General features: G+C 50.7%; 1 protein-coding gene across 2 annotated transcripts in view; it reads right to left on the reverse strand.

Annotated features, from left to right (window-relative positions):
- SMAD6 (SMAD family member 6) overlaps window positions 1-15794 on the reverse strand; it is a 76498-nt gene extending 60704 nt beyond the window's left edge. The window contains exons 1-3 of one of the 2 annotated variants that reach the window (XM_054565244.1): window positions 14050-15794; window positions 6184-6240; window positions 2422-2487 (exon numbers count right to left, since the gene is read on the reverse strand). In XM_054565244.1, the coding sequence (XP_054421219.1) occupies window positions 2422-2487; window positions 6184-6240; window positions 14050-14860 (934 nt within the window). In that variant the 5' untranslated portion in view covers window positions 14861-15794. Of the gene's footprint in view, window positions 1-2409; window positions 2488-6183; window positions 6241-14049 lie in introns of both variants that reach the window. The other variant, XM_054565243.1, reaches the window with a different exon arrangement.
- Between the last annotated feature and the right edge of the window lie 1701 nt (window positions 15795-17495).

The following is a 17495-nucleotide window of genomic DNA, read 5'->3' on the forward strand; positions in this document are numbered from 1 at the left end:
AACTCCCAGCCTCCAGGGGACGCTCTCCCCTGGGAACCAGATAAGGGTCCTCCCAGGAACCAAGTAAGAGCAGATGGTCTGGAGTCTGCTCCTTCCTGCCTGAGCCACTCACCTGGCCCATTGTGGGATGACAGAGACAAAGACACTATGCTTGCAAACACACTGTGAAACTGCAAGGCACCTCTACACACTGGTGTTTCCACCCTTATCAATGGAGGAAAGGGGATGTAAAAAAATTACCCATCTGTTCAACCATTGCCATTGTGATTCATCTAAATTAAACTCACTCTCAGGGTTGGCAGGGACACAGAATGATGCATTCAGACATACTTTTAATCAACTTCAAAATCATATCTGGCCTCCATCCCTACAGTCACAGAGGAAAAAGACAGGATTAAAATGTTAAGTCCTTGTGTTTATCTGGTTAAGTCTTTCAGGAAAGGCACTATAACCAAGTAAGGCCAAAAGGCAAAGAAAACGAAGTGGACCAAGTGAAGGGGCCACCAGAAACCAGAAGGCAAGTAGCTCCAGAAGACCTAGGTCCCAGTACCAGCTGTGCCATGAGCCCTGCTAATGTGACCCTGTGCAAGTCACTTCCTGCTCCAGCTTCTAGTCTCTTTGAAATCTTTTTCTTTTAGAGCATTTTCTTACGTTTTCTAAAAAAAAAAAAAAAAAGTCATTATTTAATTTTAGAGGGGAAAAGAGAGGGAGGGAAAGAGCCATCGGGTTGCCCTGACCAGGAATCGAACGGGCAACCTTCCGCTTTGCAGAATGATGCTCAACCAACTGAGCCAGCCTAGTCAGGGATAGTTTCTCTAGTTCTCTATCTTTGAAACAGAGATACTGTATTTTGCTATGTATACTGTGCACTCATGTTTTTGGCCCAAACCTTCAGGAAAAAAAAAAAATCTTTCATTTCAATTTTTTTAACTCAATTTTTATTTATAATTAGGGGAAAAAAAACAATTCTAGTATTCCAGGGTATTATTTTGCATACAGATATCATTATTGTTTTCTAAGGTTATACTTTTAATGTATAAGCACAAATAAAAGAATTAAAAACATTTATGTAGATACAGAATTAGTACTACCCATGTATAATGTGCATCCTTATTTTTCCCTCAAAAATTTGGGCAAAAAAGTGCATATTATGCACAGCAATTTATGGTGGTCCTGTAACCTCCCATGGTTGTGATGGAATAGAGGGAAGAGCTCTGCAAAAGGAGAATGACCAGGCAGCCATGAGAAGCCAGCTTTGTGTAGGGTCATAGGGAGAATACACCAAGAATGACAGCCAGGACTTTGTGCAGCATAAGTTTATCAGAGGTACATTCAGGCCTTGAAGAAAAATTGGAGACAGAACAGTGGAGTACAATGACAAATGGCTCTGCTACTATATACCTCTGGCCAAGTTTCTTTACTGCTGTACTGAAAGGATACAGGTAAATAGGCCCAAGGACAGGTCATGGCCCAGCGTAAACACTCAATAGCCCTGGTCACTGTTGTTGCTATTATGGCATGGGCGTGGGGTAGAGGAAAAACAGCTCAGATGCAGGCAGAGGTCTTCAGGCCGGGATCCAGCGATGCCCACTTGGGAAGCAGCTCCAGCCCGAGGGGCTGTCACACCATGCAGCACAGGGCCAGGCCAAAAGCCCCGGCTGTCCTCATAGGGCACCACACACCATGTTCCCAAAGGGCCCCACAGACCTTGGCATCCATGTGTCTCCTGGCCCTCTATGCCCCCCTGGTCACCACCAACCTCTTATTTCTTAAGGAAAACTTGATTTAGGTATTTCTGGAATGTTCCTATGGCCAACTCAATTGCAAGGGGTGGGAGCTCCAAACCAGTGTTCTCTCTACAAGCTAGCCCAGCATCCACTGCTCAAGGAAAGACAGGGAAACCACTGGCCTCTAGCAAACTCCCTGCTTACCAGACCGTCCTGAAAACTTGTTCCACCTACTCTATTTTCCCCTCTTCTGACCCTCCACATAGGTCCTTCCTCAGAATGCGGACAGAAGGAGAAACCCATGAAGAGAAATGTATATAAATACCTCCGTTTTCTGCCTCTCAGCAGCTGGGAGGAGAAGCTCCCTTGCTAAAATGAGAGATGAAGAATTGTGCTGGGCTTTATTCATTTCCCCAAGACAAGTAGAGACAACTTGTTAAAACATGGATTGACAAGTACTTTAAGTTGTCATCTTTAGGTCTCATTGATACAGACTGTTCTGTTCTTAAACCCAAGAACATCAGCAGTGAAAACATTCGCAGTCTTCACATCCAAAAGGTGGGAGGAATAGAGGAAGGAAAGTGGGAATATCAAAAAAGCCTCCATTAAGCACCACTCCCACCTGTCCCATCTGTAAAGTTCAACACAACAACAACACGCAAAGAAAAAAAAAAATGCCAACCTGAGAATTCACCTGGAGCAGTGATGAGGGAGTTGGTGGCCTCCGTTTCAGTGTAAGACAATGTGGAATCAGATAGATCTACGGGAGGAAAGAGAAAGAGAACTTAGTTGGCTGTGGGGTGCGCCTCCCTCTTCTGCTTTCTCATGCATCTGTGTGCACGTGTGTGCATGCAAGAGCTTGCAAAGGGCAGCGTGTCCCTCCCAACTTTCTGATGCCACTCTGTAAACTCTGTCCCATGATTGTACGAGACCAGGCCAGTCAGCCCTGGAACTCTTCTGGAAAATGCTGACGGCTGCAGCCTTGGCACCTGAAAAAGTTGCAATTGCTGTGACCAGAGAAATAACCCAAGTTCAGGGGACTGAGCAAGTAGCAACTTGGAGCCTCCTTGGTTAAGGTTAAATTAAGCCCCTAAACAATTCATAGCTGGCTGCTGTACTTAATTACAACCATTAAAATTCTTGAAGTTGTTCCTTCTTGCTTCCTTCCTTCCTTCCTTCCTTCCTTCCTCTCTCTGGAGCTGAGGAAACTCTGTTTTAACAAGTTACCAGCCATCCTCACTCTGTCCCGCTACACCCCTCTAATTAAGGGCTCAAGCATTTGCTCAAAGATTAACTTTTTTCTCTCTCTCCCCTCCTCCACTCCCTAACATCCAAACCTGCTCACAGAGCAATTTTCAATGCCTGAACTGTTTTTTTTTAAGGCGGTCTTTTTAAGTAGTTTTAAGTACTTCATATGGCGTGCATTATTTGTTTTCCCCTGTCTGCAGCGCAGTTAGATGGGGAAAGGAAAATCTCTTGCACGTTTTTTCTTGAACAGTGGGTTGCTAGCTTGACAAGCCAATGCCTTTTGGGGCAGGCCGACTTGGAAAATTTTTCCTGGGCCTGTGCCTCCTGCTACCAGCAATGGGGTGTTGTCCCTGTTAAGGGACAGGCCTATCCAGGAGTCAGAAGGCATGTTCTGTGAGGCCTGCAGCACTTTCACCATCATCTCACCCAGCACAACCCAGGTCTGGCTCAGCTGGTCCCACCTGGCTCAGGAGAGGCACCCCACGCTGGGGATTCCTGGGGTAAAAACCGTTAGCCGTTAGCCTAGGCCCTCACTAGCTAGGATTCCATTCGATCCTACAGGATTATTTTTTTCCTTTTACCACATGGCTAGGGGAGCAGGAAGATGAAACATTAACCAGTTTGGCCTCTTTTTTCTTTTTCATTTCCCACTTGCCAGATGCTGACTGGGTGTTCTGGGTTTTATTTTGTTTTTTGGTCTCATGTGATCACAGAGGCTTAGAAGTGAACTGACTTTTTGTTTATAAAAAAGCAACAATGCAAGGAAAAGAAAATAATACCAAAAAATAACTCGTACTATTTATCAAGGCACAAAAAAGTTATCTGCTGGTAAAATATGTTGGGAGGAAAATAAGGACAGATGGAAAATCTCTTTTAAAAAAATCTCGATGCCTCAGTGGGACCTTCTTAAGATTGTTGCTTTTAATACGTAATGTTCCCAAAGTGTTCAGTGGCCCAAGTTTTGCTGCCACTTCTTGTTTGAAGTAGCAACATCACAGGCTGAACCTATTTATTGATGAACCACTGTGGCGCCTACACAGATAGCTTTGTGAGGTTCCCAGGAGTGGGAACAACAGGCAGTTGCCACGTTTCACAGCTATTGTACTCAGTCCCTATGACGCACTCTCAAACCCTCACATCTGGTGCTTCTAGTGAGGCTTGGGAAGCCTAAAGTGTCTTCGGGCTGTTATAGAAAAGGAACACTCCCCACCTTGATCACATTGCTCAAGCCCCAAGGAGGGACCTTCGCTGGATCCCCAGATTCGAAGTCCCTAGTCAGCAAAATCAAGGGTCATCACCTTCTTCTGCAAAAGGCCCAATATTAAGTATTTTCAGTCTTGTATGCCATACAATCTCTGTTGCAACTATTCAACTTTGCCGCTATAGTAAGGAAGCGGCCACAGACAATACAGAAACGGGTGAGTGTGGCTATGTTCCAACAGAACTTTGTTACGAACACTGAAATGTGAATTTGGTATAATTTTCTCATGTCATAAGATCTTTTTCTTCTTTTGATTTTTTTAAAACCATCTAAGAAAGGTAAAAACTTTTCCTAGCTCCCAAGCAATACAAAAACAGATGGTGCACTGTGGTTTGCAGACCCCTGAGCTATATGACCACCAGCAAGTGTCACTTCCTCTCTCTAGGCCTCAGTTGTCCCATTCATAAAATAACCAGGACACCTGTTGACTTCCAAATGGTCACTCAGCAGGGTTAAGTGGTATCCGGATTGTTGCTGCTTTATCACAGGCTGACCCATGATTCCTCAGGGCAATGAACCTTGACTTTCAAACTGAGGTGCTACTTTACTAAGAACATTTGTGAGTGTGTTATTTTTTTCCCCTCTCTAATGGAACTAGGGATTGTCTAAGTGACTAGTGCAATTATGTTGACTTAGGAAATGCTGAGACGAGCCTGTGAAGGGAAGGATGGGGAACCAGCGCGCTGATTAAGAGGGTTGCTCTGGGTTTCCACCTAGGCCCTGCTGCTCATTAGCTGGGGGGCCCGCCAGTCCTTCAGTCTGACTCCCCATCTACGAAGTGACAGGGTCCAATCAGATGACCTCTCCAGTTCCCCAGAGAACTAAATAAAGCCACTCCATCCATGGGATGACCATATGTCAGGAAAAACAATGAGGAAGTGGCTATCGTTAAGCCACTGACTCACACGCCATCATGGAACAGCCTCTGTCCTCCTAAACTGCGGAGGTCAAACTCCTGGAGGGACCTGGTGGGCCCTTCTGACTCCACAGGAGGGCCTGGAAGGGAAACTGGACTGGCTGCCTGAGAATTGACAACACTTAAAAGGGACCTCCCAGATGATGCTGACACACCGTACTGGGAAGAGAACTTTACCAAAAACAAAACAAAACCCACTTTTTGTGGCCACTTGATGGAATGTGTTAGCATCACTGCCACGCCATCTGACTTTTAAAGCTTAAGTCCCACGGGAACTGCATGGGTCGCAAAGCCGCTCTCTCTCTCCCGGTACTATTAAAGCCAAACTAACTTGCCCCACCACTAGGACTCTCCACTGGAGGAAACAAGACGGCCAGGAAAATAAGCCATCTCTACATCTAAAACCATGCACATTTACTGCAGAATACAAGCTGCTCATCTAGCCCCAAGGTTTACAGAAGACACATTCTCCCTCTGAATGGAGCTTGTCTGAAATGACATAACCACCTCCACTAAGCTCCATGCCAGGGTCTTTATGTACCAATACACATGCTTTCTAAATGTTCCTACTATTGCTGTTCCTGCCCAGGTAAACTTCTTGGTTTAAAAAGGGAAAAAATCTACAGCTCCTCTCAACAGTGGCTTCTAGCTCAATGTATTTGTCATGATAACAATTAACATACATGAAAGGGGGACAATCTAAGACTGGGGGAGGGTGAGAAAGGAGAAGAGACAAATACCAGCCCACCTCCAATAAGATGCTTAAGTCGAAACCCATTCATCTCCCACAAGCCCATGTTTAAAGGTCACAGAGAGGTTAATGATGAGCTGAGGAATTCCAAGATGTAAATAGCCCTCTGGAGAGGCTGAGTCTGCTTTGGCCCAACTGAGGGTGTGTTTGTAAAATTTCACCCCATTTCAAAGTCAACCAGACCATCCTTCTCTCTCCCCTCCAGCCCTTCAGCAGTGAGGCTAAAGGGGAGCCCAGGATGGACACAACTCCCCAAAGGTCGGAAGGAGGACACACTTACCCAGTGGCTTGTACTCTTCACGAGGAGACAGCCGAGAGTAGGGGGGTGGCGGTGATTCTGGAAGACAGGAGACAGCATGTCAATGCCAGGGCGGGAGGGGTCTCACCTGGCGGTTCTTCTACATGCTTTTGATTATTGATTTCCTCCAATAATTAACCCAGCTTGCAGGAAACCCTCCTGTTCTCCCCTCACCTCTGCTGCCCAAATCCACTGGAACATAACTGCCCAACAGTAAGGCCGGAGGATTGGGATACAGACCTGGGATCAATCCCTGCTCTGCCACCTTTGACTGTGTGACCTGGGGCAAGTTAAGTTACTTCAGTTCTCTGAGCTGTTTCCTCAGATCTAAAATGGTGACAATAATTATATGGACTCCCCAGGTTTGCCAGGAGGGTGACAAAGATAACGTACATGAAATACTTAATAGAGATCTTAGTGCTGTAGAAAAATACCTCCACAAACAGTAACTGTTACTACTGTAGCAAGAAAAATGTGGTTGCAGGGAAAAGTCAGAGCCAGTGGTGCTTGATAGGATAACAGATGCTCAGGCCCTGACTGGTGTGGCTCAGTGGATTCAGTGGCGGCCTGGGGACCCAAGGGTTGCCGGTTCAATTCCCAGTCAGGGCACATACTTGGATTGCAGGCTGTGTCCCCTGCTGAGGGTGCCCCAGAGGCAACCAACTGGCCTATCTCTCACACATGGATGTTTCTCTCCTTCTCTTTCTCCCTCTCTTCCCCTCCCTCTAAAAGTAAATAAATAAAATCTTTAAAAAAGGAAACAAGGAAAAGAATAATGGATGCTCAGGTAAATCTGAATTTTGGATATACTCGTACACAGCACAAGTTTTTGGTATAAGTAGGTGCCTTGCAATATTTGGGACATACTTATTATACTAAAAAGGTGTGTGTTGGTTACCTGAAATTCAAACTTACTGGGCATCCTGTATCCTTATTTGCTAAATTTGGCAACTCTCATCAGAATTAAGTGTGCGTGCAGAAGCTCAGACATAGAAGCTCATTTCCAAACAAGCTGCATTAGAACTAGCGTTCTTTGGGGAGAGGAGTACAAGACTGGTTGGGACCCAAGAAGCCAAAACCAGCTACCTAGATGGGAAACCTTGAACCAGTCACCATGGGCCCTCAGCCTCAGTCCCCTCAATCTGTAAAGGGAAGGGGGGGACACAAGCTCTCTACTGCCTTCCAGCTCAGACCCTCTGTGATTCCCTATTGTCTATGGTATTTTTCTTTTGGTTCCTTTCATTTGCCTAAAATACTCCTCCTAAAAAACATATACTTTGTCTTCAGAAGAATTCCTTAGCCTCTTGCTTTGGGGGAAGTAACAATTTGCTAAACTAAGTAACAATTTGCATGAATGAAATGACCCTTCATTTTCCTCAAATGAAAACTAAACACCATCAAATCACAAAATAAAACAAACTCTCAGTGGTAGTAAAGTGGTAATAACTATTATTAGGCAGGTATCAGTAATGACACAAGGGGTAATAAGTGTTTTTCGCAATTATAATAAGGCGCAATTAGCTGTAGGAGCATTTGTTTTGCTCCATACACTCTATGCAGCTTCAGCTCTTCCCCACCCTGCCTTTCCAGCCAGAAATTATTTCAACAAAGTGAAGCCTCTGTGGTCTAAAACAGGGAATCTTTTGTGGACAGGATTTAGGGAGAAGGAAAAGTTAATCATGGAGTAGCTACTGGGAGAGAAGCAAACATTTGCGGAAAGCCTACCCTCTGTCTCTCTCCATGCCAGGCATTTTTAATTTTATTTATTATATTTTATTCTATTGGACCTTAGGTACAAAGTGGTTAATTATGCTTATTGGGCACTTATTTTTATTTCATCCTCTCTCAGAGACAAAATGGTCAGTATTGTTCCAATTTTGCAGGTGAAAAAAACTGACTTGCCCAGCATCACCCAGCCAATCATGGTAGAACTAGGATTTGAGCCCAGGCCTGACTTTGCTCTACACCCCAGTGAGAAAGGTAATCAAAAGGCACCCCATTTCCACCCCTTCATCCCAGCTGAGTCACATCATCTGCAAAGTGCTCAGTAATATCTGTGGACAAAGACTATAGTGATGAGGATAACGGTAACGTTGGGGCATCAGTGGATAAACAGGACCTAAGGGACCAAAGGGGTGATCCATGGGAGACCTTAAACAGGACAAGGAGGGCAGCTATTTGCCTTCAGTAAGAATCACCTCATCTACCAGTCTTCAGTACTTGGAGGGGCTAGAGACCAGACTTGAGTGAGGACCAGCTTCTCAGGACAAGAAGCAAAACACAGGTAGGGCTAAAGTTCCACAGGGAAGGAGAACTGAGGCCAGTACTCCTACTGTACAGAGAAGACCGAGGCCTGGGCACTGAGAGTGACTCTTTCAGGGCCAGATAGGGAACTGGTCCAGAACCAGAAGCCAGGTCTACTGACCCCCAGCTTCATGCCCTTCCACCACCCCACTAACTTATAAGAAGGACCACAATTACAGTATTAGGGTTCCTCTGGCAAAAATCTGGTTGGCTGAAGCCAAGGCCACACAAGGAGGGAAGCTCTGAACATCTGCCCCTCCCTCCCACATCTATCCCCCAAAATAAAACTTAATAGCGGTGGGCAGTAGGTGGAGTCAAGCCACTGTCACCTACATCAGCATCTCTTCCAGAGACCACCTGGGCCTTGAAATGTAACAACCATCATCCATGGCCACCCCTGCTCAGGGTTCTAATGACATGAACGAGACAGAAAGCAAATGTACGAACTTGAAATGTCAGACACGCCAGCTAGCAGGGGACTGCAAAGCTCTCAGGAGAGACCCCCGTTTGCTCCAGCAAAACAGTGTGCACAGAGCTGTTTAACAACTGTGGGCACTAGAAGCTAATCACAAACTTCCATACTAGGCAAGTAAAACAGTATAAAGGCCTATAGACTTCACCGCCAGTGGGGGGCATTTAGAATGTCAGGGGTTTGCCTAACTCAGTTTCTTGGAGTTTACCCAACTCAATTTCTTCTTTTAATTGATGGGGCAACTGAAGTCCAGCAAGGTATAAGACCGCCCCAAGGCCACACAGGAAGGCAAGAAGGAGAAGTTACTTTATTTCAACTAAACAAAAGGGGAGGCCAGTTGGGGACCAATATCAAGTTACTGTACCTTTTCTTAAAAAATTGAGTTATCATTCATATACTCTTAGACTCACTCTTCTGAGGTATACGAGTTAGTGGTTTTCTGTCTATTCAGTTGTGAGGCCAACATCTGACTACAGAACATTTTCATCACCCCAAAATAAACCCTGTCCCTATTAGCAATCAGTCGCTATTCCCTCAAACCCTAGGCAATCACAAATCTACTTTCTCTCTATAGATTTGCCTATTCCAGACACTTTACACAAATGGATTCATGTAACATATGGCCTTTGTGTCTGGCTTCTTTCACTTAGCATAATGTTTTCAAGGTTCATCAATGTCATTTTTTTTTTTAATGGCTGAATGATATTCCATTGTATAGATATGACATTTTGTTTATCCACTCATCACCTAATGGACATTTGGGTTGTTTACACTTTTAGGCTATTACAAATAATACTTCTATGAACGATACTGGGAAACCTTTAACCTGGCATGTCCACTCTACTCCCACATATCCAAGGAGTGGGTCCAGGAGAATGGAGCTCCAGGACATTAAATCAGGTGATCAAGGTGGGCCCTTAGGTGGGACACAGGGTGTGACAGACAAAAGGTCAGATAAGAAGGTGTGAGCTGCTTCCAGGTCCTCTGTTTACTCCCTTCTTAGAAGCTCTTAGTGCTTGCAAAAGTTGTGTTGATTTAAAAATAGTAATTTCTAGAGTCCTGCGGGCCCTTATGAAAGAAATGAACACGGGGGAGGGAAGGAGAGAATGGGAAAGAGAGAAAAAGAAAGAGGAAGAGGGGGGAGAGAGAGATCAGAAGAAACTCCAGTCCCCTCAGACATCCAGACTTAGGCATCAACTTCAGGAATCTCCTCCAACTTCCTCCAGAAGTCAGAGAGCAGTCAGCCAGCCCAGACTGCCTCTGGTGAGCCCCCAGAAGGTACCTGGCCTTTTGGTATCTATCTAATTCTAAGGCCAGAAGAGTTCACAGCCTGTCTCAGTAGCTGATGTATCAGTGTGGGACACTATCTTCCACCCCATCTTTGCAGCCTAGCATCTTGCTCCGAAAAGGCTCCATCGGAGGTTCCCTGGGCCAACCAGTTTCTACCCTACCAAGGAGTGGCGGTGGGTGGGGAGGTGGCCTTCCAGTGCCTATCCCCTCCAACCCCAGAAGCTTTAGGCTGAAACCCAACCCCCAGGGTGGGAAACACAAAAAAGGAGCTCCTGGCACTTTAAGGCCGGCTGAGCCTAATTGCCCAGATTCCCCCGGCAGCCAGATAAACAGCGCGGCCGGCTGGCGCCAGCAAGAGGCAAACTGCACATTATCACCCCTTCCTCACCTCCAAGGAGGAGCTCAGAGGAGCTTGGAGGAGCAGGGCAGGCAGGCCAGAGGGGCGGGGCGAGGGCTTGGAAGCCCAACTTGAAATTGATCTCATTTCAAAGGGATAATGCCAGGCCAAATAAAAGGAAAACTTTCTAGCCCATTCTAATTCCTATAGTCCTGGCCTGGGAACCCTGTGTTTTCCTAGGCGGCCTCCTACAGTCGTTTAGAAGTTCTCTCTCTCACTCTGTCTCTCTTTCCCTGGCGCAATTTGGATAATAGTAATTTACTGAATATAATTACAGAAAAAAAAAAGTGGTGAAGCAAAGAGCAGATTTATTCCAAAGTTAATGGATACTTTCAGGAGAAAGGAGCTCTATAAACACAGGTTAGAACTGTGATTAAAGTATTTCTCCACATTTCCGTCCACATAGGCACCAAGCTCAGTGAACTGGCTTTTCCCGGGACTGAAAGAGACACACAAAGGGGAGGGAATGCTAGGGGCCTGACTCCCACGGGGTGGGGGTGGGGAGATGTGGAAGTGGAGACATAGCTGGGCAGAGGGAGAAACCCACTTTATGAGATAAGTGTGGGGGAGAGGGCAAGGCTAGGGAGACAGGCTTGTGTCACCTGAAACCTGCCCGTCAGACCTCAGGGATTCTGTCCACGCTTACCACGTTACAGATGGGAAAAGAGGCTCAAAGAGGGAACTGGCCCCAGTGCCCTAAAACGTTATGGATAGAGCAGGCCTGCTCTGAGCAGCAAGGGTCTGCAAATGCCCAGAAAGGGGCCTTCTGTCACTGGGGATCTCTGTGGGGCGCAGGGGCACTGAGGTGACTGGTGACAGGTGGGTGCCCCTCAGTTGGCCTGCTGAGTGTTCCAGTATACTCTCTAGCTATCTGTATGTCTGGCCTGCCTCAGTGCTCCAGCCCTCTCCCCCAGAGCCTTGGAAGGAGCAGTCTCCTTATCAGGACGCGCACGACTGAGCTCCAGCTATGCACCCGCCCAGCTCTGGGAGCCAGACTGGCGGCCAGCTGGTGGGGGTGGGGTGGGCAGTAAACTGGGCTCCCAGGTTCTCAGTCCCAGTCTCCTCAGCCCATGTCACTATGCAGGGAAATGAAGCAAGAGGGTCTACCTGACTCATACTGGAAACTCTTCCCAGACTATCAGTCCTCCCAACAGCCCCCAAGATGGCTAGGAAGAGGGACCCCTTGGGCTGGAGAAGAGGAAGGAGAATAGACACAGCCCCTACAATAGTGCCTCCTTCTGGGAGCAGGACAGGAGTCAAGTGCCAATGCTTAGTCTAGAGTTAGATGTGGAGAATGTTCCTGGAGCCACCCTCACTGACTGGTACAGACTAAGAGGACAGGTTACTCATCCAAGGTCAAGTTGTATTACTGATCAAAAAGAGCCTAGCACCAAGTCTGTGGTTAAGCATCATCCCCCTGCAGTTTGTCCTCAACTTGTACCTGCCCAGGTCCATCAAACTCAAACCAATATCCAAGATGACTTCTCATCCAAGGAAGAGGGACAACCCTCCCATGCTTGGCAAGGATGGGTCCTGTCTTTTGTCTCCAACTTTTTCACTCCCCCACTTCCCACCCACATACCTGAGCTTGCCTGGCACCTTGACTCTCAGCTGGGTCTTTCCCCCTCTTCAACACCCACCTCCCCTTACCCAATCTCCAAGGCCTGCTCCAGGTTAGAACTATGGAGCTGCTTGAGGTCACCCTGTTACATATACAACCCCACAGCACTCTGGGAGTTCACACCCCCTGACACGGCCCTTCTTTTCCCATCTCTACTCCATCTCCTCTGGAAGATTATATTTCTTGAGGACAGGGATCCTACTCATATTTCCACTCCCCCTGCTACTGCATCCAGCACGATGCCTGGCACAGAATAAGTGTTCAACTAATATATACTGGCAGATGGACGCAATGAGAGAAAAAAATACCTGCCAGGGCCTTCTAAAACAGCTGAGTGGGCCCCACCAAGGATCTCCCACTAAACAATAATGACCCGTGACAGGGCAACCATGGAGAGATCCCCTTCCCAAGAGACAGAGAGGAGACCAGGTAGCAGAAGGGAGGAAGCCACTTCTAGGGGATGATGTCAGGCAGAGAAACAAGGGGCACAAAAACCATGGGCCACAGATCAGGGACTGCAAAAAGCTCTCGAATCAGGCTTGGAGTGACCAACCATGAGGAGGGGAGCAGGGCAACCAGATCAATGCCTTTTACCCACCAACCCCCATCAGCAAACCACAATGGAGGCACCTCCTTTCCTTTCCCCTCCAGCCACTACCCCTATACGCACTCATAGGCCCACTTCCCCCACCCTTCACACGGGAAATCAGTGTGATCTGACCTTCTATTGACCCTTAGGTTGGGTGCTAACTACTGTCTCCAGAGGCACCAAACTGGAGAAACGCAGAGCCCTCCAACACCCAATAGCCTATATAACTCTCTGACAGGCACACTCCTACAGAACCCCCAATGCCAGCTAAGATGCATACATCCCAAAGACACTGAAGGCTACAATGTGTGTTCCTGCAAATTTCCAGCCTGCCAGGAACATCCATCTGTTCTCACCTCTGCTCCAGCACCCAGGGCATCCTCAGGTAAACTGGGCTGGGAGTGGGGTGTGTGCATGAGTCCCAGGAAGAAAACAAAGACAGGGAGTAGTTCTCAGATGTAACAAAATAGCTGGCTTCCTCACCTACTTATAGATGCCCCCAGGACCCTTAAGTGGACACAAAAGCTGGACACAGAATTGAGAATGATGATGGAAAGCCCTGGCATTTGACACCCAAGGGATGCTGGGAACACTCACGTCAAGAGGATGGTATCCACTTTGAGAGGGGTTGCCCTGCTAAAGCTTTGCTCCAAAGTATACTAAGGAACAAATGGGACAATTTACAAACACTTTGACTCTAACCACGAGTTCTACACCCGATTTCACAATTTCTATCTGCACTTGGGATATAGAAAACTACAGCGTAGGTACAGGCATATGCACGCAAATGCTACAGGCCTGAGCACAGACTGGGGGTTAAGGTGGGGGTAGGGGAACTCAATGTTTGGCTTCTCCTAGGCCCATCCTCCCCCTCTCTATGAAGTTAGAGCCTACATTCCGTCCCTGAAACTACGTAAAGAAAACTTCACGGTGTACCCTTTTAAGTTTGCCGGTGCCTTGATGAAGTTGCCATTTGATGTGTGCGCCCAGATCCCCACTCTCCCTCAAGACCAGGGTGAGGCGCCTCCACTGGAGCTCCCACGCTTCAGGGGCACCCGCGAGGGCACCTCAGTTCTGCCACCCGAGGTGTCCGGGGTAAAAAGAAGGTAACAAGGGACTGGAAAGGGCCCCCGAGCCCGCCCCCGCCCCCCCCAAGCCCAGCGCGGCGCGCTCACCTGGCCCGCAGAGCCGGCTGAAGTGGTAGGGATTGCAGCACACAGTGGGGCCGTCAGCGGCGGCGGCGAAGCTGTGGCAGCCGCACAGGGGCTTCAGCTCCACGGCGTGCTGCAGATCAGGCCAGCGGAAGAGACGGCCGAGCAGCAGCTGCGGCGGCGCGGGCTGGCCGCCCAGGCGAAGGTCGGCGCGCGGCACCAACACGCAGCCGCCCGGCACGCCGCCGCGGGACTCCACCGCTTCCAGCAGCGTGTCCAGCGAACGCTCCTTGAGCCGCTTCAGGAGCGAGTACGTGACCGTCTTGAGTTCCTGCTCCAGCAGCAGCAGCCTCGAACGGGCTTCGCGACTCCGTCCTCCGCCCGCCGGCTCCAGGGCCGCTCCGGCCAGGGAGTCGCCTGCGTCGCGGGGCGCGCCCGCAACGTCCCGCTCCGAGAAGAGACAGCAAGTCACCGTCTCGCAGTCACTTTCAGGCAGCCAGCCCGGGCCTCCCGGCTCCGCCGCGTCGAGCAGGGAACCTCCAGCGCCGACCCCCGGCTCCGACATGGGCCTCGGGGGGCCCCCTGCGCGTCGGCGCCTCACCGTGCCCTGGGCGCCTCGCTGTCCCGCCGCGTCCCGGGGCCGCCGCGGGGCTACCGGGAGGACTTCCGAGCGGCCGCAGCCTCCGCCTTCTCGTGCCCGCGGGGCTGGCTCAGCTGGGTTGCCCAAGCTCCCATCCTCTTCGCCGCCACCGCTGCCGCCGCCTTCCTCCTGGTCGGGGACCACACGACTTCGCCAAAGTCGCCGCACCAGACCCGAGCGTTTGGACCTGAACATACGATATCCTTTGGCGCCGGGGGTGGGGGGGGAGGCGGTCTCCAGTTACCGGGGGTCCGTTCCCTCAGCGAGGCGCCGGCTGCGCGGGCCGCAGCCCCACATGAAGCTCCGCCGCCGGGCGCCGTGCAGACCGCGCACAGCCTGTCGTCGAAGGGGCGCCGCAGGGCTGCAACATGAGGGAGCTCGCCGGGGTGGGCCGGCGGGGAACACGCGCACGCCGAGCCGCGGTCTGAGCCCGGCCAGCGGCTACATGGACCCCGGCGGCCGGGCTGCTCAGCAACTCCAGCCCTGGTGCTTTAGGGGAACCGCGGGCAGCGCGCCACCAGAAAGTCCCCGCATGGGCTAACGAGCCTTCAAAAGTTGCGCGGCTGGTCCATGAGCACAAAGCGCTCGCGTAGAACCCCCCAAATGTGTCTGGAAAGTCCTGCCTGTAAAACCCAAGCTCTTAACTACATGGGCTTTCCCTGCAGGATCCAAAAGGCAGGCTTGTTGATACCTTCAGCTTCCTTCTTACTCCCTGCAAAAAGAAAAAAAAAGGAGGGGAAGAAAAAGAAACCCCAAACAAAACCAAAATCCCTGGAATTGCATGCACGAAACGCCAACTCCGTCTCAGGTCTTAGGCACTAGATGCACTTGGAGCGAGTTTCTCCCGAACGCGGGTGTCAACACATGAGTGGAAACTGTAAAAATCCCAAAGAGCTGCTTGGGAATCCTTAATTAAAAATGCAATCCACCGAGGCAGAGGTCGCAGCCCTCCCCACACTGCGCTCGGACGCTCTGAGCGCCGCGCTGCAGAGGTCGCCCCCCCTCCCCCCTCCACAAAAAGTGCCTCCCGGTGGCCCCGCGGTCCCGGCGAAGTCTGGCGATGCAGCGCCGGGCGGCTCTTTCTCTCGGCTCGGCTCCCTCGCTCGCTCCCCCGCTCGGCTCTCTCTCTTTTTTGTTCTCCTCAAACGCACACTGAGGGCCCCCGGAGGAGCGCCGCGGAGTCATTGGCTGCCTCCCATCATATGCCAGTCTAGACACTTTGGCGGCTCCGCGGCGCTGATTGTTGCGCAAACAAGGTTTCAAGTTTCTTAACTCTTAAAGGAGAACACGTCCCATTGCAGGGCCCGCGGCTCCGAGGGGCCGGCTCCCGGGGCGGGCCGAGCCCTGGCCCCCGCCCCGTGCTCGCCCAGGCACCCCCGCCCCAGGCCTGACTGCGCCCACACCCCGTTCTCGGGCTCGCGTTGCGCCGCGAGCACGATGCGAAAGAGCACGCGCGCGCGCACACACACAACACACGGTTACAAAAACCACGGGTGGGTGGCGCGAGGGCTCCACGAACCTACTAAGACTCAGACGCAAACGGGGCGCTTTGCCTCTGGCTTGAGCACAAATTTACAAACACACATTGCACGTTAAACTTGATGCAAACCCCCATCCCAGGGAAGGCTAATAAAAATGGGTGTGCGTGTGAGCCTTCCTGGCTTGTGTCTCTTGGGAACGGGGGTGCTGATTTGTTGTGGTTGCGGGATCTCCGTGATCGCCCGAGGTGTCCACATCCCCTGAGCAAAGTCAGGGGTCGTTCTACTGGGCCCAGCTGGGGACTGTGGGACACTTCGCACACAGGGTCTCCACGCTTGCCCAAGGTAAGGAGTTGCTGAGGGTAGGGTAGAGGTAGGACTGTCTCCTGCTCTCTAGCTCCTCTCGGTCGCCACAGCCCTGCCTCGGAGCCAGGCGGGTCGCCAGCTGTCTGGGCCCCCTCAAGGCTGATGCTTCCTCCTCCCCCTTCTCCAATTCACTCTTTGCACCACGGAAAGGGATGTGGGTAGAGGTCGTGCTTTTTCTTGCGACGTTTCACTGCTTAAATGGGAATGGCACTGGGGATGGGATCTCGCAGGGTCAAGGGACGAACTGGGGGGCGCGGCGGCAAAAGCGGGACGCCTGGCGCGGGAAGGGTTAAGGCCGCTCCAGGCCTTGGAGCCGGCGCGGCGGGGTACCTCCTCGGGCGCGCTCGCTCGTCCGTGGGTGGCAAAAGTTCAAGCTTGTAAAGTACGGATTGGTCCCGCGCGGAGGGAAAAAAGGCCTGGTTCCCCCTCCCCCCCCGGGCGCGGCGCCGATTGGCCCGGCCGCGGGGCGGGCACCGCCCTCTCCCTGTCGCGGGGCGGCACCGCCCCCAGCACGGCGCCCCGCCCCTTTCCGGGCAGGAGGCGGAGCCCAGCCCCACATTGAATGAAAGAAATTCCGCTACTCCCATTGGCCCGAGTCTGGGCGCCATTCTCCCGCGGGGGCTCCGCTTGGAGGGGTGGAGGGGGGGGGGTCTCTCTTCCACGTGCCCAAATGTAGAGCTGACCCTGCGAGTGCGCTGCATAGAGAATCCCCGGCGGGGCGTCTGCGTATACGCTGGAGCAAGGGCGGTATTTGCAGGAAGGACTCAGAACCGTTTAGTGAGCTTTTCCTGAAGTCAGGTACTGCTCACACCACGGTCCCAACACCTGAGAGGCTTCCCTACCTTCATCCCCTACTGCTTTGGCCAAGTTAAAATAGTTGTCTTGGCTTCAGTTCCTTGTTTGAAAAATGGGGATGCCCTGGCCGGGTAGCCCAGTTGGTTAGACTTTCATCCTGATACGCCAAGGTTGGGCTTATATCCCTGATC

The sequence above is a fragment of the Pteronotus mesoamericanus genome, unplaced genomic scaffold (assembly GCF_021234165.1).
Source record: "Pteronotus mesoamericanus isolate MK-2021 breed Mesoamerican mustached bat unplaced genomic scaffold, CSHL_Meso_final contig_164, whole genome shotgun sequence".
NCBI classification, from domain to species: domain Eukaryota; kingdom Metazoa; phylum Chordata; class Mammalia; order Chiroptera; family Mormoopidae; genus Pteronotus; species Pteronotus mesoamericanus.